The sequence below is a fragment of the Chiloscyllium plagiosum genome, chromosome 23, assembly GCF_004010195.1.
Source record: "Chiloscyllium plagiosum isolate BGI_BamShark_2017 chromosome 23, ASM401019v2, whole genome shotgun sequence".
Classification (NCBI taxonomy): Eukaryota; Metazoa; Chordata; class Chondrichthyes; order Orectolobiformes; family Hemiscylliidae; genus Chiloscyllium; species Chiloscyllium plagiosum.
This window is the reverse complement of record NC_057732.1, coordinates 27,476,008-27,496,810: the sequence shown is the minus strand read 5'-3', so window position 1 is coordinate 27,496,810 and position 20,803 is coordinate 27,476,008. Positions and strand designations below refer to the sequence as shown.

The window sequence follows — 20,803 nt, the reverse complement described above, 5'->3', positions numbered from 1 at the left end:
GATTTTTAAAAAATCCCTATTTTCATTTAATATAGGCTGAAAAATGTTAGATAACGTGACAGTGGTTGAATGGATTAATGAAATTTTAAGTTATTTTTGGTTAATTTAATAGACTTTCCTTTTACATATTAGGACGACAGCCAATGAAATTTAGAGAAGATGCCCTTTGTGCAACATTAGTAGAGCTCAATTATGGACTTTGTTTGATGACCAAAGAAGCAAGGTATTCCGATGGTTCCCCGTATGAAGCAGACTTGCTGTATTATTTCTTTCTTTGTATTCAGAAGGTATGTTTTGCATGCTTTCCTTTTTGGGTGGTGGAGAAACATGCTTATGCTGGTAGTTCCATGCTCCTTTTTGAATTGTTCAGTAATTGAGTGAATGAAATTCTGCTGATGGATGTGTCTGCTTTATTCACTTTAGTTCATAAGATATAGGAGCAGAATTAGGCCATTCAGCTTGTTGAGTCAGCTCGGCCATTCGATCATGGTTTATATGCTTCTCACCCCCATTTTCCTGTTTTCTCTCCACATCCCTTCAACCCATTACCAATTAAACATCTGTCTAACTCCTCCTTAAATTTATTCACTGTCCCAGCATCCACTGCACTTTGGGGTAGTGAATTCCACAGATTCATAAACTTTGGGAGAAGTAGTTTCTCCTTAACTCCTCAACCTGTTTTAAATTTGCTCCTCCTTATCCTAAGGTTAATACCTCTTGTCTAAGAATGTGGTGCTGGAAAAGCACAGCATCAGGCAGCAAGTCGGGCATCAGCCCTTCATTCCTGATGAAGGGTTTATCTCCAAAATGTCCATTCTCCTGCTCCTTGGATGCTGCCTGACCTGACCTTTTCCAGCACCACACTTTTGACTCTGATCTCCAGCATCTGCGGTCCTCACTTTCTCCTAGAATGCCCCACAAGAGGAAGCATCTGTTTCACATCTATTTTATCCACACCTTTTATCATCTTGAATGCTCAATTTGATCTCCCCTTGTAATTCTAAATTCCAGAGAGTATAGGCCTAAACTGTTCAATCTCTTTTCGTATGACAAACCCCTCATCTCTGGAATCAATCTAGTGAACCTCCTCTGAATTGCCTCCAATGCCACTACATCTTTCCTTAAATAAGGGGACCAAAACTACATGGTACTCCAGATGTGATATCACGAATACCTTGTATAGTTGCAATAGTACTTCCTTCCTTTTATATTCTGTTCCTTTAGCTATAAAAGCCAACATACCATTTGCTTTCTTTATTATCTGCTGTACCTGCATGCTAATTTTGTGACTCATGAACTCATGACTTTGTCTGTTTCATATGTTTCACAGCATATGTTTGAAAATGGAAGAATAGATAATATTTTTGCCGATCTCTACTATTCTAAATTTACTGAAAAATTACATGAAGTGCTCAAAGAATGGCATCCTAAAATAAGTCCACTTGGTGAGTTGTAATTTATTTCTGTAGTTATTGGTTTATAGAATTGGAAGTAGATCATCAGAGTTCATTAAGTTGTTACAGGAATATTTTATCATTTCAAGGTGTCAAATTTAAACCTGAAGTCTGATATTGATGCCTTAGTACATAATGTTGTGTTTGATATCTATATGATTATTCTAGAGTGAGAAATCATCGCACAATATCTCTTTCCTCTGCTCTTCTGAGGTAATATTTTTTGAGTACTTGCCTCTCTCTCCACCTTTTTTAAAGTGGTGTTCTTTTACAAGGGATGAATGTGTCTGAAGAAAAAGAAATATAAAATAGGAAACCTTTAGATTAGATTACATTACAGTGTGGAAACAGGCCCTTCAGCCCAACAAGTCCACACCGACCCGCCGAAGCGCAACCCACCCATACCCCTACATTTACCCCTTACCTAACACTATGGACAATTTAGCATGGTCAATTCACCTGACCTGCACATCTTTGGACTGTGGGAGGAAACCGGAGCACCCGGAGTAAACCCACGCAGACACTGGGAGAACGTGCAAACTCCATACAGTCAGTCGCCTGAGGCGGGAATTGAACCCGGGTCTCGGGCGTTGTGAGGCAGCAGTGCTAATCACTGTGCCACCGTGCCGCTTTGTGACAAGAAATCATGTAATTGTAACATATATTTTATGATTTTATGTGATACTTCTAGGCCATTTCAGGTAGTGGAATTATTTGACTTCAAATGGGTAGAAACATTAATTTTCCCTTTGTTTATCTTTCATTACCAGCAAGGTGGTGAACCAAAGTTTGTGTCAAATTACCAAAGTGACCTCAACACTTCAGCATTCAAGCAGTACATGCATGTAGTTCACAAAGTGTATACTAACAACAGAACATGACCCTATGCAAAGTACTGAGGCAACTCTTCACAAACTGTTTTCCCATGTGACCCATTTTAAACTCACCAACATCTTGGGGGCAGAAATACTTGTCATGCCAGGAGCATCCTCATCTCATGAAATCATATTAAGATGATGTTTGATTTTGAAATGCTTGACTGAGTTTTTTTAAATATTTGGTTAAGATGCATAAGCCTTTTAGTGCCATAGTCTGTGTCCAAAGCTCCTGAAATGCCTCCCTAACTTGCTGCCTCGCCAACTCCTTTTATCCTTTACTTCTTGTAAGACCTTTAAACCTGCCTCTGTGGTGAAGCTCTGTTATTCTCATAATTTATTATATTCAGTAAACTTTTTTTGTCCAATTATGCTTTCACTAAAGACTTGCGTCAAAATTGCTATTTGAACGCAAACTGTTGGTGAGTGGCTGCCTTGGGAGAGACAGGGGTTATTGGGAGAAGTGGTTGAGAGCGGTACAGAGGAACCCAAATTACCCGAAGGACACGTGTGGGGAGTATTTCGTTTGGTTAATCGAATGCCGGATATCATAGATTAGTCAAGCGTCGGGACCTTGCAATCTTGCCGGATAATCCAATATTTGGAGAATGAAATGCCGGATAATTGAGGTTCCTCTGTATTCTCGTTATATACTGAATGGTTTAGTGAATCACAAAGCTGCATTTTCTCAGCTTGCAAACAATTTTCTGACTCACTTTCATGCTACTCATTAGAAATATTATACTGAATGTATGTTAAAATTTGAAAAGATTTGGGCTGTTTTTGATCGATGCATACATAGCTTCAGCAGAAATTGTTTCTGACTTATTGAAAATTGGTGTTCTTATACATTTAAACTTTAAAAAATCAATTGTATTAGTAATGGTTTTCAGAGATTCTGAATGATGCAAGTTGTAGGTTCAGTGATTAAGAGTGGTGTTTGAATTAAATGATTTTTTTTTGCTCCATGCTCTGTTAATGCACTGACCACTTCAAACAGATATTGGGTTGTTATAATCTAACATTTCCCCACAATTTTTAAGAATGTTTGTTTGTTTCTTATGAGGCCTATAATTGTGTTCTGCTGTCAAGGCAAGCGGAACTCAGCTGGCTTCTAGTGTTGATATTTTTGGGCTATATTCCAATTGATGGCAACTTTTTATTCGTGGACAAAATAAAGTGAAAACTTCCCATTAATGATAAACAAATGTAGCCAGTGAGGACGACTTCATACAATTTGAGCACTCCTAATTTGTATCTTCAGTGAATAAATGAATTATGTTGGCTCTTTGGAGAAATGATTAATTTGTAGGCGTCTACATTGTCCTCTTTCATATAGAAAGGGACATTTGCAACTCAAAATAAAATAAATAAACCTCACTACCTTTTGAACAATTGGATATCATAGTTATTTTAAAGATTCTGTTTCCAAGTTTACTTGAAATGAACATGACAGTTACCTTGGAATTATTTGTGAATTTTAATGTTCAATCTGCCAAAATTAGTAATCTTTTTAAACAGGGTTTGATATGATTTAAATCTTAATGCTGTTTATTTTCATTTCTAAACATCAATCTTTACATAGCTAATAAATCCATAAAATTTAGAGACAAAAAACTAAGGTTGCTTCTTCAAATTTCAATTTCAGCTGATTGAAAGAGTAGCAGTATAAAATTTATTGCACTACGTACAGAATTTGTATACAATTTGCCAGCAAAACATTTTAATGCAAGGTTACATATTCCGTCCTTTTCTTTTCACAGTAAACTAACCCAACAAGCTTTGTACTTTTAAAAAATTAAGAACACTTTTTTTTTTTTGTTTTGACAGGTTATGTCATTCCAAGTCGAATTACTGAGGAGATGCTTTGGGATTGTAAGCAATTGGGAGCACACTCTCCAGCTACTCTTTTGTACACGCTAATGTATTTCAATACCAAGTATGACTTGCAATTTCATTATTTGCCTGAAATTACTCAGTTAAGGATTAATCTGTTATAATTAACTGCACTTGATGGGTTAGATATATTGTGGAAATTGCTGTTTTTACAAAAGGGGGCTGGTTCTTTTGTGTATTATATTTTACTTTTAATACAGGATTAGAAAATGAGCACAAAGCTAAATTTTCTGTTGTTCCCTAATACAGAATAATTCTGCAGATCATTTAACTTTAATAGAAACAAGATTTTTAATTTAGTAAGATATACGTTTAAACTCGGCGAAATGTTTTCACAGGTACTTTATGCTTAAAACAGTCGAACAACACTCTAAATTAGCTTTCTCCAAAGTATTAAAGCAGATGAAAAAGAATCCAGGCAATTCAAAGGATAAGTGTTCTAGTATACGATATCTGCGATTATATGGACAACTTCAAGCTGGACAGAAAGGTAGTCTACATTTTTAAAGAACTGATTTTGAAAATGGCAATTTGCTCTTTGAAAATGGCTACCACTTCCTACATTACTTCATACGTCATCACAATTGTAATTTGTTGGCTGTAAAATATGTTAGGATGTCCATAGCTGTGAAGTGTATATTTTTTGTTGTAATTACAATAAAAGGTTGTGATGATAAGCTGACTTGTGGTAACATGTTTTGATGCCCAATATATGAGTAAAGAGAATTGTTTTATTTGATCATGGAATGTGGGCATCATGAGCTAAGCCAGCATTTATTAACCTACTTAATTGCCCTTGATGACGGATTTCTTGAACTGCTGTAGTCTGGTGGGTTGCGTTCACCAGCAATGCTTTTAGGGAGTTCTAGGATTTTGACCCAGTGACCGTGAAGAATTAATTAATGTAGTTTCAATTTAGGATAATGTAACTTTAAGGGATACTTGTGGGTGATGGTTTTGCTGTGTAGGTGAATCAAGGGTTATGGAAAAAAGGCAGGAGAGTGGACATGAGTGTCAGTTCAGTTGTGACCCGACTGAGTGGAGCAAACTTGAGAAGCTAAATGGCCTGTTCCCATTTGTTATAGTCTTATGTGCTGTATTTGTCCTTCTGGGTGGTAGAGGTCATGAGTTTAGAAACGGGTATAAATGAAGTTTCAAGTCGACTTCCTAGTTAGTTACCAATAAACAACTGTTTAAACTTTGTAATTATTGTTCATTATTTACCTTCATTGCTAAAAGAAGCTTGAAATGTCGGTTTGAAGCATTACATGTATGTTGTATGTACTTTGCCACCAATAAGTATTTTGTCTAATCTTGAATGCAGTCAGTTACAAAAAGTTATTGAATATGAATTATTTCCTCCTTACCCCATTTTAAATCTCTTACTGATATATCTTGACTCAGTTTTGAGAATTCTGAGCTATAGGGAAAGGCTGAACAGGCTGGGGTTGTTTTCCCTGGAGTGTCGGAGGCTGAGGGGTGACCTTATAGAGATTTACAAAATTATGAGGGACATGGATAGGATAAATAGGCAAAGTCTTTTCCCTGGGGTTGGGGAGTCCAGAACGAGACGGCATAGGTTTAGGGTGAGAGGGGAAAGATAGAAAAGAGACCTAAAGGGCAACTTTTTCACGAATGAGCTGCTGGAGGAAGTGGTGGAGGCTGGTACAATTGCAACATTTAAGAGGCATCTGGATGGGTATATGAATAGGAAGGGTTTGGAGGGATATGGGCCGGGTGCTGGCAGGTGGGATTAGATTGGGTTGGGATATCTGGTCGGCATGAACGGTTTGGACCGATGGGTCTGTTTCCGTGCTGTCAAGAGCAAGATTGTATTTGGGTGCAGTACTTGGTGACCTGTGACTTTTGCTCAAGCCTACCCTCATTAGATGAGTGACTATGTAAACAAATTTGAGTTGGCACCCTTGTAACAGAATGAATTTAGATTCAAGTCCTAAAATTTAACCTTTCAACAGACTGCATCGGTTCATCAAGACTTGCTCTTTTTAATTTCTCCTCCTTGTTTAAGTTGTCATGATCTTTGAAAATAAAAGGCAAAGTACACTTTTTTTTTTGTTGAATTAATTAGAATGAAAATTAAAGATTTAATACTTGGATGCTTTTCTTTTTTGGTTTAGTTACAGAAGATATGTATGTGGAACAACTTGAAAATTCTGAAAATCCCTTGAGGTGTCCCATAAAACTCTATGACTTCTACCTCTTTAAATGGTAAGGATACCCAGATTTCTTTTGTCCAATTTCCAGTAATTGACTCATTACATTTTACTGTTCAGTGCTTCTCATGTTGTTTTTCTCATTGTGGCATCACCTTTGAATCCTTAGTGTGAAGCAGGCCATTCAAGCCATTGAGTCCACACCAACCCTCTGAAGGGCATCCCACCCATTCTGCCCTCTCCCTGTAACCCTGCATTGTTCCTTGCTTAATGCACTTTACCTACACATTCCTAACCACTGTGGGTAATTTAGCACACCCAATCCACCTAACTTGCACATCCTTGGACTGTGGGAGGAAAGCAGAGCACCCGGCAGAAACCTATACAGACACTGGGAAAACGTGCAAACTACACATAGACCGTTGCCAAAGGGTAAAATCAAACCTGGCTCTCTGGCATTGAGAGGCAACAGTGCTACCCACTGAGCCACCGTGCCACCCTCAATCATTAAGCCTTTTAAATTTTTAAAATTTAGATACCTCTACACCAATAAACCGAGAATTATGAGAGAAAAAAATCATGTACATGTCTCCGGTTGATTGATTATAAGATACAGGAACACAATTAGTCCATTCAGCTCATCAAGTTTGCTCCACTGTTTGATCATGGCTGATCAGTTTCTCAACCCCATTTTCCTGCCTTCTCACTATAAACTTTAATCCCCTTACTAATCCAGAACTAATCTATCTTTGTCTGAAACGCACTCAACGACTTGGCCTTCGCAGCCTTCTGTGTCAATGAGTTCTAAACATTCACCATCCTCTGGCTGAAGAAATTCCTGCTCATTTCAATTCTAAAGCCTTGTCCCTTTACTCTTAAGGCTGTGGCCTCAGGTCCTGGTCTCTCCTATGAGTGGAAACATCTGCTCCATGTCCACTCTATCCAGGCCTGTCGGTATTCTATTTCAATGTGATCCTTCCCATCCTTCTAAACCTCGTGTACAGACTAGAGTCCTCAACTACTCCATATGAGAAGCCCTTCATCCCCAGGATCATTTTTCTAAAACTCGTCTGGACCCTCTCAAGGCCAGCATATCCTCCTTTTCCCAAAACTCCCCTCAATATTCCAAATGCAATCAGACCAGAGCCTTGAACATCTTCAATGATACATCACTGCTCTTGAATTCTGGCTGTTTTGAAATGAATGCATTTATACCTTCCGAACTGAACTGAACCTGCATGAACCAGGTCTCCTAAATTCTTCTGTGCTTCAGATTTCTGAAACCTTTTTCCATGTTCCTCTATTCTTCCTTGCATAAGCTCACTTATTCACAATGTATTCCATCTGCCACTTGTTTGCCTGTACTCTTAGATTGTCTAAGTCCTCTGCAGCCTTCCTGCTTCCTCCACACCTACCTTCGTATCATCTGCTAACTTAGCAACAGTATCCTCTATTTCTTCATCCAGATCATTGATGTAAACTTTAAATACTTGTGGTCCCAACACTGACATGTGCGGAACTTCTAGTCACTGGCTGTCATCCTGAAAAAGACTCTTTTATCTGTACTTTTTTTTTTGCCAGGCAGCCAATTGTCTTTCCATGCCAGTACTTTGCCTCTAATTTCCCTCCCCATCCCCACCCAGTTTAAAGAACTTTTGAGCTCAATTCACCTTGATCTATGCCATCAGTTCATCTGCCTTAATCCAATGCTTTGTGCATTAAGATGCAAAGTCTTTATAATTGTTCTCTTATTAGGTTTCCCTACACTTTTATGGTTTCTTGGTACAATTTGACATTCACACTTATTTTGTGGTAACAATCAACCCCATCGCTAACCAACAATCGTACCTTCCCCGTTACCTCTGACTGTATAATTTTCAGTGCACCACATGCTTGTACACACACTTTAGTGTAAAGCCATATCCACAGCAGTTATGTACTTCAGGGCTTTGGTCCTAGATGAGCATGTCTTATCAGAACAGCCGCCTCCTTCCCCAGTTACTGGTCCCACTGTCCCATGCATTCGAACCCACTTCTCCCATACCAAATTTTGAGCCAAACATTTACCTCTTAATTTTGTTGACTTATGCCGTTTAGTTTGTGGCTCAAGCAGTAATCCAGGGATTATTAACTTTTCTGCTACTGCTTTGTAATTTAGCTCCTAGTTGTTCATGTTCCCTCAGAATTACTTTCCACTTTGTCAATATTGTTGATATCCATGCCAGCTGGACTTTTTCCCCCTTCCATTGTGACTTTTTCGGTTATGTTATGAAAGTATCTTGCCATAGTTAAAGACCAGAGAATGCACATGATACAAGCTGGAGCACACTGGCATCAAAATGCAAATGCTTTGTTCTATTTTGATAAGGTAAAATGCAACTTATTGATTTTTATATATTTAAAAAAACACACCCCATTAGGTTGATTTGATTGCCATATCAGCTTTCCAGTCATTCTTGTATTTCAGTCATGCAACATCTCGCATACCAAGGGTGGTACAGTGGCTTAGTGGTTAACACTGCTGCCTCTCAGTGCCAGGGATCTGAGTTTGATTCTAGTCTTGGGTGACTGCATGGAATTTGCATGTTCTCAGTGTCTACATAGGTTTTTGCGGGCTGCTCTGGTTTTTTTTCCCCACAGGCCAAAGATGTGTCGTTTAGGTGGATTGGCTATGCTAAATTGCATTGTATTGTTGAGGAATGTGTACACTGGGTGAATTAGTTGTGGTGGTGTTATGGGGATAGGATGTGATGCTCTTGAGAGTTGGTGCAGACCTGATGGGCTGAAGGCCTCTTTCTGTATCGTAGGCATTCAGTTTTACCATTCTGGGCATGGATAGGATAAATAGACAAAGTCTTTTCCCTGGGGTCGGGGAGTCCAGAACTAGAGGGCATAGGTTTAGGGTGAGAGGGGGGGAGATATAAAAGAGACCTAGGGGGCAACCTTTGCACGTATGGAATGAGCTGCCAGAGGAAGTGGTGGAGGCTGGTACAATTGCAACATTTAAGAGGCATTTGGATGGGTATATGAATAGGAAGGATTTGGAGGGATATTGGCCTGGTGCTGGCAGGTGGGACTAGATTGAGTTGGGATGCATGGACAGGTTGGACCGAAGGGTCTGTTTCCATGCTGTACATCTCTATGACTCTATTCTATAAACTTGTTTGAAAACTTTTACTATTAAAAATACAACCTTACGAAAAAAGTAAGAAATTAGCTCGTTAAAACAAAAAAAAATTAAGTACAGCATGAGACATTGCAGCATTTGTGTGAATGGTAGTTTTATTTGATCATGGATTTACTGATCCTCTGCAAAGTTTCACCCTTTAATTCATCGCTCCTAACCACAAAAGCAAAACAAGCAAGATTTTATAACTTGTGATCCTGTGCTATTGTCCTAGCATTAATATTTTGAATATTCATATCTATAAAATTGTGCACAAAATCCATACTTTTCTACTTTTTTGCATGACGTGCAAATGAATTTTAAACCTCTTAAACAGTGAATGGGTTGGACAATAAAGTAATCTGCATAACTAAAAGACTATCCAGACAAATTAAACAAGCTGAATAGCTTTGAACTTGTATGTAAGATTTACCTCTTCCAGGCAATTCTGAACTGAACCTTTTTATATGCATTTTATTTTTGTTTTATGTTGGTGCACATTCCACATCTGATAGGCAAATGCAAAATTGGTGTTCTACCTGCCTGGTCTGATGGCTATAAAGTCCAACATTTAACTCTACATTGAAACAATTTGAAATTCCATGTCTAACTGTTGCTGTGAGATATTCCATATAAACTATAAGATATGCTTAATTTCATTTTTCTGTATTACTGTGTAAATAACAAGCAGTAATGACACTTTTTTTTCCCCCTGTAGTCCACAGAGTGCTAAAGGGCGAAATGATGCCTTCTACTTGAATGCTGAACCAGTAGTTGCTCCAAATAGTCCAATCTGGTATTCAACACAACCAGTCAGCAATGAGGCAATGGAACAAATGTTGACCAGAATCCTTATGATAAGGGAGGTTCAAGAAGCTTATGTAAATATAGAGATTCCTCCCTTCTAGTGAGAATTTCCCAAAGCAGGGTGCTGGTGGAGAAACTGCCAGTCTAAAGTAAGTCATAGGAAGATTATTTTGTCAGAGAAACATCTTTGTCTCTTCCTGCTCCCTCAGAAGATGTTCATGCACAGTGTGCTTGAGGACTTGTGTATTATGAATATGGATGTCAGAATTTGTAAACCCCGTGAATTTGTGGGTGATTTGTATTCCAGTTCCAAAAGCTTGATCAGTTCTATTGTTTCTTTAAACTATACAGAAAAATGTAACTGTCTAACTGAACAAACTGTAAATAAGAGGAAAGTTTAAAAAACTATTTCTTCCAGTTAGTAGTAAAGTTTGCTACTTCATCTATAAATTCTTTAATGGAGCTTTGAATTAAATATAAATTATGTGCATTCCAATTTGTGGCAACACAGATAATTGTGATCATTGTATAACTTAACTTCTTGTTTGAATCTTGACTCTCAGTTCTGTCTGTACTTTGATTACAGATGCTTCCATGCACAGTCTCTTTTTAAGCAGACTGACATGTTCTTTAAGTGTCTTTTTTTGTATGTAATGTACCTGGTGTACTTATGTGCCTAATGTGGATATTCCACTACAGATTTTAAGAAACTTTTTAAAATATGGAAATTGCATTTGCATGAACAAAAATTAAATTGGGCTTTCTAAAAAAAAAAGACGTTGGCTTTAGGTTTTAAACCAGATCAACTTTACCTCACTGATCTTGTGATATTGTGCCTTCGTATTAGACAGGCACAGGATAATTTCTTATGGACTATAGTGTACTAGAAAGCTTTTTGAATAGTTAGTTTTGGTGGTTTTTACTTTTATGGGGATAATTATTTTTTTCCACTTTAATTTGTTTTGAATCATTGACTAAAATCAGTACTGTTATACACATAGTGCTTACCAGGGATATCATATTACCTTTGTAATTTTTTTAATACAGATCATTCACTAATTTTGTTGGTCTAGGTAGAAACAATAAATTTTGCCTATGAAAGTAAAATACACTTTGTTGTTTATCATAAAAAAATGTTTGAAATGCGAGCTTATTGCAATCAGTTTAGCTACAGGTCATTCAAATGCACAAAGAGCAGGGTGAGTGTATATTTTGATTAATATCCCAAAATAGAGGAATCTCAGTATTTTCCCTACCAATTGTTTTGTCAATTTTGTTCAGTACAGGCATGTCCATCTGATGGCAAATTGGGTAGTTAAATTATACCAATCAAAAATCAGTTGGGATAAAAAGTTACATCTCACACCACCAGGTTATGATCCAACAGGTTGAGTTGGAGGCAGTAGCTTTTGAAGTGCTGCTGCTTTATCAGGTCACAACCACCTGATGAAGCAGCAGCACTCAAAAGCTAGTGCCGCCAAATAAACCTGGACTATAGCCTGGTGTTGTGATTTTTAAACTTTGCCCACCCCAGTCCAACACCAGTTCCCCCAAATCAGTTTGGGATGCCATTGCTGTGACATGTTCGTAAGGATTTGTTTTGCCTTATTACTAATCCAATGCTTGCGCTTACAGCTGTAATTGTAATGATTTTAATTTGATTTCTGTGTTTAGGTACTTGTATCATCTTTCTCATTACTTTCTTTGGTACCTGTTTTAAGATGCGAATGAGATTTTGCTTAAGCCTATAGCTTCTAAACTTGGTAAGTCACAACAATTTTCAAAAGCAGCACATATTTAGTTGAGCATTTTTTTAATACCTCAGCAATGACCTTAGGACAGTTCCCTTTTAAGGAACCAATCTCCCAAACTCTTGTTTTGCTGTACATACTTTGAAATCTTGGCCAACGCTTCTAAACTGGCCTTGTGTTTTATTTTATCTGTATATTTATGTTGTCATGATCTTTTCTTGTCTTCTGGAATCTAATTAGAAACATTTTAGAACCAGTTATTGTGTAGAACTCATTGATGCAATAAACAAAAATACTACCTATTATCCTATGGAAAATATCTTCAACCTCACAACATTGCATCGTGTGCGCTGCATGTTTTGTTTCATAACCAGGCATTCAAAGCATGAAGAACAATAACTGGGGAAATGAGAGCTGCAATTAAGTGCAGTTATTTTCCTTTTTCTGTTACCAGAAATTGAAAAAGCAGGGTACAAATCATTAGGATTTTCAGAGGAAAATTATATGGTCAGTCCATAAAATAGAATAACAGTTGTTTGAGACTCAATCTTGAGGCTTTCGTCATTATAAGGACTAGTTCTGAGCACTAAAATGAAAAGGTATTTTACTTAAATTGAAGTACAGTTCTATTGAAGAATTGTATTGGAAATTAGCACGTGTAAAACTGCCATTCAGGGAAGGAGTGAGAAAGAAAATGAACAGGATTTTCTGTGGGAATCAGTGCTCGGGCCTCAGCTATATTTAACTTAAAAAAAAAAAAAACCATTTGGACTGCAAATGTTGTAAACAATGATATTTGCACGTGTAAACACAATAATGCGAAATTAGATGGATCCAATGGTGAAGAAACAGATACACAAACCAGTTAAATGGATGCCCAACCAGGAGCCAGAGTCAAAGAATTATACAGCACAGAAACACCCTGTGATCCAACTCCTCCGTGCCAACCAGATATTCTAAACTGATCTAGTACCATTTGCCAGCAATTTACCCATATCCCTCTAAACCTTTTCCATTCATTTACCCATCCTTTTAAGTGTTGGAATTATACCCACCTCCTCTACCACCTCTGGCAGCTTGTGACTTGGTAACCTCATTAGGTGAATGAACAGTTGTTTGGGATATTATGTACTGACCATCTTCTGCATTGAAAATTCAAGTTTTTGGCCATCTTAATTTATTTTTAATGACCGATTCACAGAATTCATATTCTCTTCAACCAACTTAGTTGTATGAAAATGATAAACTATTTTAACAATTGAAACAATAGTTTAAACATTATGGAAATTGTGCTTCTTTAAGTAAAAAGTGACAAATGAACATGCATAGTTGGAAAATTGTAGATCTTAAATGAATAATCTAGAAAATTTTGAACAAAATGCTATTACTTCCTTTCATCATTTAAGTAAGGCTAAAGTCACCACTGTCCCCAGAGCATCATAGACTACTTTCTCTCATTCAAGAGATGGCTGGTGGTGTGTTTAATCCAAGGGTCACATTGTCTCAGAAGGGGTGAGGTTGAGAGAGTGGGACCAGTACTGGTGAACGTGCATTACTGGTATTCTGTATGATACTAGCTGTCCAGCCAACTGACCCAGAGGTGTAATGATTAGTTGAATTTTCAGATTTTTAAGAATGAGATCCACAGTATTAACACTGCACAACATTTGTTCTTCAAAAGGTATGTATACACCATGTGAGGGCATACAAAACTCTAATATAAAGGGCCAATACATATTTCAACATGTGAGGGGTATCTCCACAGTCCACCATCTAATGTTTCAAGAAAGGAGAAAACTGGCTCAATTCCCTGCACTATTTACAGGGAATCCTCTCTATCCACATGCATCAGCTTGTGATATGTACGTTTTGGCCAATCAGTAAATAAAAATTGTTTTGATCTTTGTTTGTGAAACAGGAAGCCTTAAAGTTACATATTATAGTGGCTGTGTTGCATGCTCCTTTGGAGCAAGAAGCCAAGATGGCTAATGCCATTCCCTCATTGCCATATGACAAACTTGTGAAACTCGAAGCAGTGTTTAGTAAAATCAGAGTTTCACCACAGGTATGGTACAAAATAGGCTTTACCTGACTGGTTGCTTATTTTCAACAGTGCCTGATATTCAGTCAATCAAATTACACTGTGCACAAATAGAATATGATTTGATATTGTCCATTTTCAGTGCTGTCCAATATTACTTGGTCACCATTTTGAAAAGTTCAATTGTGGGTGAGGAGCAGCTCAGTCAATAAAATTCAGTAATTCTTTAGTTTTCATTTTATCCTTCATTACTGCCTCCTTTTTCTATGAAAGCTTCTGCCTATTAGTTACTAAAAATGCAAATTGCAGGTTTGGTTATAGTTGACTGGATAGTGTTACGGTGGCTTTTGCAAGTATCAATAATTCTCACCCATGCATCACCCCTCAATATTTTTCCTATCCTATCCATTAGCAATGACTTGAATTTTGTGACCAGATAAGAAATAACTTAAGAAATTATGTAATTGTGATAAAGAACTTCAAATAATGCAACTTTTTATTAGCGTTCACAACCAACTTTACAGTGAAATAATTCAGAGCTGAATATATTAATTTACATATTCAATGCATTGCTGCAGGAAAATTAGAGTTAACCAAGTGCAAATATTTTCTGCTTTAGAAATTAAGAGGTAAAGGCTTGTAATGCTAATGTACAGTTTTAAAAAAAAACTTTACAACTAGCATCACAAAATAATATGGCACTATTTTCCTCTGAAGAGGTCTTCCTCTTTTACAAAAAAAATTTCAAAACTGAGACAATATTTTATTTCTTCCCAGATATAACTCTGCAAACAGAAATGAGAAAGCTTCAGTTATATGCATAAACAATTATTTCTACATAAGCATTCTAAAAAATTTAACAATACTTTAAATTTGAGAGAGCTTGAAAATAAAGCTACACACATTGACACTATGCAATTGTAGAATAAATTCTGGGCAATAACTGGCTCATAACCCAGTGCCTCTCGAAGTATAAAAGTCATTCAACGTATGGTAAAATGTGTTAAAATCTAACTAACTTGCTGTTTTCTAACATTACAGTATTTAACAAGAACATTTTCTGTCAAACTGAATATGTGTTCCCCTCAGTTGAGTAGATGCATATTTGGATGTGAATACTCAAAGATGCTGAGCAAATTGTACAACTTTTAACTGGTTGAACATTACCTTGACAGTGAGGAAAATAACTTTCAATTTTCTGGCATTAAGTTCTTGAATCTAGTTTCAAGCCAGTTGAGAGTTCTGGAACAGAGTAGGTTATGACAGAACCTGAACTGAGGATTAACAGTCGGGCTACTGGCAATCCCTTGGTGGTAGTACTGAAGATATCTTCCATTATTTTGCTGGTTTTGGGGTGATAACTGGCTGACTTATATTTTTCACGGAAAGAACATACTAAGCACTCAGCCTTGCTAGACCAGTAATATTGGATTAACTTTGGCATATGTTTGGTCCACTACCACTTTGCTATTGTATGATTCCTTGTGCATTACTATGCACTGTTTATTCAGATACTTTTTAAATGCTGTACAAAGTGGATGTATTTGCTGGCTGTTGAAATCTATGAATAGGAGGTAGAGAAAACATTGTCCACGTTGCATATTTAGTTTAAGTTCAAACATTTAATGCCATTCCCTCATATTAATGAAACAGAATCTGCAGGGATGACTGATAAGATTGCTAAAGTCAGCCCTGATTCTCACTTGAATTCTTATAATGGGTCCATCTAATTTTTAACTCTGTAGTCATTATTTCCAAAGAAGTGATTTGCTAGTCCACTTCAAAAGATACAAAGAGCAATCTATTCACCAATGTGATCATCCAAAGCCATAACTAGTCAATAAGAAAGATAAGAGTTTAATTGAGAGAAATGCAAATTTTTGAAGTAAACGCACCAAGTACATGAAGTGTATGCCGAATGATATGTATAACATACCCACTGGAAGTTTTGGTTGCCATGATATTAAAACAGACGCGATGTTGGGAGTGTATATCTAGAAGACTGAGTTACTTAGTGATGAAGCTGTACTTGCCTTGGTGAGGTACAATCTGAAGTATGTATTCAGGGTTAGTTTTCATAATGAAGAGAAGAAATTTGAGAGACTGTAGAGCAGGAGTCCACATGTACAGGTGAACTAAGAGGGACTTTACACTTTGGAGAAGACTATGAGGACAGATATGACTTTTGAAAATTTTCAAGAGCAGTATGAAGTTGGAAACAAAAGTCCAAGGTCAGAACAATTGAGGAACAATATTACAAGTAGCAGGAAAAGTTCAGCAGATCTGGCAGCATCTAAGAAGAGAAATCAGAGTTAACGTTTCAGGTCCAGTACAACTCTTCACAACTGAGGAGGGTCATTGGACCTGAAACATCAACTCTGATTTCTTTCCACAGGTACTGCCAAATCTGACTTTTCCAGTAATTTGTTTTTGTTTCCGATTTCCAGCATTCACAGTCCTTTTTTTTCAAAAATTACAGGGAAACTTTGACATAACTGATTCATTTCATAGAGTTATGAAAAGTCTCCCAACCAAATGAGCCACAACCCAAATAACTCAGGCCTTATACTCCTCACTATCATTTTCAGTCTCTGCCTTGTAATTATCAAAATACAGCTTGGACACATTTCAGAACTGCAATTGTAGTAGGTGTTGCCATAGCATACAACAGCACTAAAAGTAAACTATCCAAATGATAGAGCACAGGAGGCTGACTATTCGCTTCATAATGCCTTTGCTGGCTTTTGACAAAGCTTTCTAATTCCCAACTCTTTCCCCATAGCTCAGCAAGTATTTCCTTTTCAAACAGGATTTATGGTTGTTAAGCAGTCAGAAAGAGTTCTGGGGTTTCCATAGGATTCTTCTGCATTTTTCACAGAATTTTTAAGCTTATGGTCTGTAAAAGAAAACTCAGTATTCCAATAGTATAATGATCATGTACTTAATTGGCTGCTTTCCTAGTAGCCAGTACGACATATAGTACAATAATATCTGCTGGTTGTCCTTCCACACAAAGTGGCTGCTGTCTAGAACATACAAATGTGATCGATAACATTTAGTCATAGAGATGTACAGCATGGAAACAGACCCTTCGGTCCAATCCGTCCATGCTGACCAGATATCCCAACCCAATCTAGTCCCACCTGCCAGCACCTGGCCCATATCCCTCCAAACGCCTCTTAAAAGTTGCAATTGTACCAGCCTTCACCACGTCCTCTGGCAGTTCATTCCACCCTCTGTGTGAAAAAGTTGCCTGCTAGGTCTCTTTTATATCTTTCCCCTCTTCCCCTAAACCTATGCCCTCTAGTTCTGGACTCTCCGACCCTATCCATACCCCTCAATTTTATAAACCTCTATAAGGTCACCCCTCAGCCTCCAAAGCTCCAGGGAAAACAGCCCCAGCCTGTTCCTTTCCAACTACATATAGATCCACAGGTCAACTGATGAAAGGATTTGGGTCAGGGTCTCTCATAGCATTTAATGTAAGAGACATTCATCTGCACAATCTATCCTTCCTTGAAGTAACAATCCTATTAAAATGTCTGTTCTAATTTTTCTCCCTATAGCAAGGACCAGCTACTCAAATTACTAGTAATGCCATGTGATGTTACAAGAGGAAATATCAGTATAGAAACACAATTCTAACCCAAATTGAAGACTGTTTAACCATTTCTCTGGACATATACGTAGAATTAGTGGGTAGCATGCTGAGTTTTACAAAAATGAATGATATACAGCTATAAGGATTGTATTAAAGAGCATCTACACAGCTGTCCTACATGGCACCTCACAGAAACAAATAAAGATGCTGAACCCCACAAGAGGTACAAAGGAAGATCTGTGATAAAGTAGTGTGTGTAGAGAATTTCACAGCAAGAAGTATAGGTACTGAAAACCTGGTCACCCAACAGTGGCTGATGGGAAAAGGTACATAATACACTGGAGGAATGGAAACTGTTTTGGTTAGAAATATAAGGAGGCATTAGGGTAGGAGGTGGTTGCAGAAACTGAAGGAAAAAAAGACCAAAAATTGGTAATTTCACTAGACTCTTGAGCCATCTTAGTTATCTATCGATCTAAAAATTAGTTATGCACTTTTATCAGTAACATTTATTTTGTGTCTTACATTGATTTAATTTCTTTGATTTCCCCCATAAGGATACCTTTTGTCTCTGACAAATATCACAACTAGTTATTACATCTACTTAATTCAAGCACTTCCTGAATCTTTTTTTCTACCCTATGTGGCCACAGTGACTTTATACCATTATTTCTCTTTGCCTTATTATGTTTAAACACTGGGGGGAAAAAGTGAGGACTGCAGATGCTGGAGATTGGAGTCGAAAAGTGTGGCACTGGAAAAGCACAACAGGTCAGGCAGTTATGTTTAAACACTGCATAGCTGCTTATATCTTAATTCTCAGCAAGTACGTACACCAGAAATGTCAATTTTTTTTCTTCATAAGCGCTGCTGAACTTTTTTCATTTATTATTGATGGGTTAATCCATTTCACTGAAGAAATTGGACAATGGATTAACAACAAACTTACCTTTGCTGAATCAAAACTTCATGTGGGAGATCGCAACCGACATATGCATTGTTTGTAACACAGTATTCCAGAAATGCACCCCAACATGGATCCTAGGACAAAGAAATGTTTAACAGTTTTATTATAGTTGATGTTGCACTACTTGAAATGTGGTACCAGTTAAAAAAAATTACTAACTGTTGCAACTGATTTTCAAGTACAGTTCTAATTTTTGTTTATATAGTGGAATTGTGATAAGCCAAATGCAGATATCTCAGAATTCTGCTCATGGGGAGATTAGTGGCCTTTCCCTCCATCAGAAGGTTGCCTGTGAGAAGTTCTGGACCAGTAACTCCTAATTGGCCAACATGAGGCATGTTTGTCATATGACCACAGTAACCAACTGGAGCAGAGTTACACCCCACTCGTACACAAAGATATGGGAAAACCAGCAATAATAGCTGCAAAATGAGTTTTTCCCACATCCCGAATGAGTATGCACTCAGGCATTTTTAATGTGGATAAAACCAACTGTTCTGTTGCTCTCGATCAGATTGCTTTTCAGTTTTTAAAGATGAAATATGAAGTAATTAATGTGTCACTGCTATGGTCTATGCCAAGATGGAAGGCTGCCATTTCTTGTGACAGGAAAATCCATGGATTTCAGTAAGGTGTTCCGATAAGGTTCCCCTTGGTAGGCTTTTACACAAAATACGGATGGTCATTGGATAAACATATGGATGAAACATATGGAATAGTGTAGGATAGATAGGCTTCAGATTGGTTCCATAGGTCGAGGGGCAATGGGCCTGTACTGAACTGGTTGCTTTATGAATGTCAAGACATTATCCACAGAGCACAAGACAAACAAAACAACCTGGGGTGACCTCCAGCATTTTTGAAACTTTGTTCTCCCAACAAAATGCCATCAATTCACAAAATTCGCAGGTTCAATATCTGCCCATTCAATCGCTTGTTTCCTTAGCTGAAGCCGCAAAGGTCAAGAGAGAAGCGCTAGGATTTCGCACTGCAGTATGAAAATATGGAAAACATGTTTGACTGCATTGTCAAAATATTACCATGCTTTTCCAGAGATTAATAATTTTTTAAAATGCACAATGTCAGCCCATTGTAGAGGTGAATAAACTGTAAAGACAGACATTTTTCACATATTTACTTCGCCACGGTGTTTTCATTTGTTTTGACATTGCACGATGGTGAGCATTAGCAATCCCAAAGCTCCTGCCAAATCTGTGGGCAGGGCCTCTGCAAAACAACCTTGCAAGGTTCTGATTTTAGTCTAATGTTAAGATGCTAAGACATACATAGATCCTCTTCCAACTTTAGAAATCAAGTAAACAAAGAGATTAAAGCAAAATCAAGACTGTCAGAAATTCACCCACCTTGAGAAGAATATGTGGATTACCAACCACAATCAATAGTGCTTTTGCTCGAGTGATAGCCACATTAAATCTTTTGGGATTGGAAAGAAACCCTAAAACATAACGCGTGTCCTCAGCCAGATTTTCTTCACTGGACCGTACCTGTACAAAGCATTTGTTAATGTTGAAACTACTTATGATTTATTTATGTTTACATTCAAAAAGACAAACAGAAAACTGCACTGTACTAAGCATAACCATAAAGCTGTATATTAATTTGGTACATATGTAATATTATATTTGTTAAGCTGCCATGAAATATTTTAAGAAAAGAAACATCTGAAAAATATTGAACTGGAACAGTTTGGTTTGGTTTGAACAGGCATGGTTTGATTTGTCTCCAATTAGGATTTGTATGTAGGTATCCAGGTACATTGATGACTTACAAATGAATTTGTATAAGAACATCTAAAACACATCTCACATGGTCAATGAAGAAATGATCCACCTTGTGAAATGCTTGTTCTGAAATGTTGCATTTTAACGGATTTAAGAGTGGATGCTTAGAAACACTGAAGATCTATTAATACATTGTTTCAAAACATGCTGAAGGCCTTCTTGAAAAATGACACTGCACTGCATATCATCTAACAAGTTTGACAAGTCTTCTCAAAAAGTTTATCAAACTTAAACTTTGTCTACTGCATGTCCTGTGTGGTGTAACCTGT

At 37.3% G+C, this 20,803-nt stretch overlaps 2 protein-coding genes across 3 annotated transcripts in view; one reads left to right on the top strand and one right to left on the bottom strand.

Annotated features, from left to right (window-relative positions):
• LOC122561705 (transcriptional regulator QRICH1-like) overlaps positions 1-11,852 on the top strand; it is a 37,665-nt gene extending 25,813 nt beyond the window's left edge. The window contains exons 4-9 of the mRNA XM_043713734.1: positions 133-287; positions 1,331-1,445; positions 4,160-4,268; positions 4,564-4,715; positions 6,364-6,454; positions 10,284-11,852. Coding sequence (XP_043569669.1) covers positions 133-287; positions 1,331-1,445; positions 4,160-4,268; positions 4,564-4,715; positions 6,364-6,454; positions 10,284-10,473 — 812 coding nt within the window. The 3' untranslated portion in view covers positions 10,474-11,852. The remainder of the gene's footprint in view (positions 1-132; positions 288-1,330; positions 1,446-4,159; positions 4,269-4,563; positions 4,716-6,363; positions 6,455-10,283) is intronic.
• Positions 11,853-14,862: 3,010 nt separating this feature from the next.
• Positions 14,863-20,803, bottom strand: part of mov10l1 (Mov10 like RISC complex RNA helicase 1) — a 74,219-nt gene continuing 68,278 nt past the window's right edge. For both annotated transcript variants that reach the window (XM_043713732.1, XM_043713733.1), the window contains exons 26-28: positions 20,097-20,237; positions 18,715-18,806; positions 14,863-14,949 (exon numbers count right to left, since the gene is read on the bottom strand). In XM_043713732.1, the coding sequence (XP_043569667.1) occupies positions 14,928-14,949; positions 18,715-18,806; positions 20,097-20,237 (255 nt within the window). In that variant the 3' untranslated portion in view covers positions 14,863-14,927. The remainder of the gene's footprint in view (positions 14,950-18,714; positions 18,807-20,096; positions 20,238-20,803) is intronic.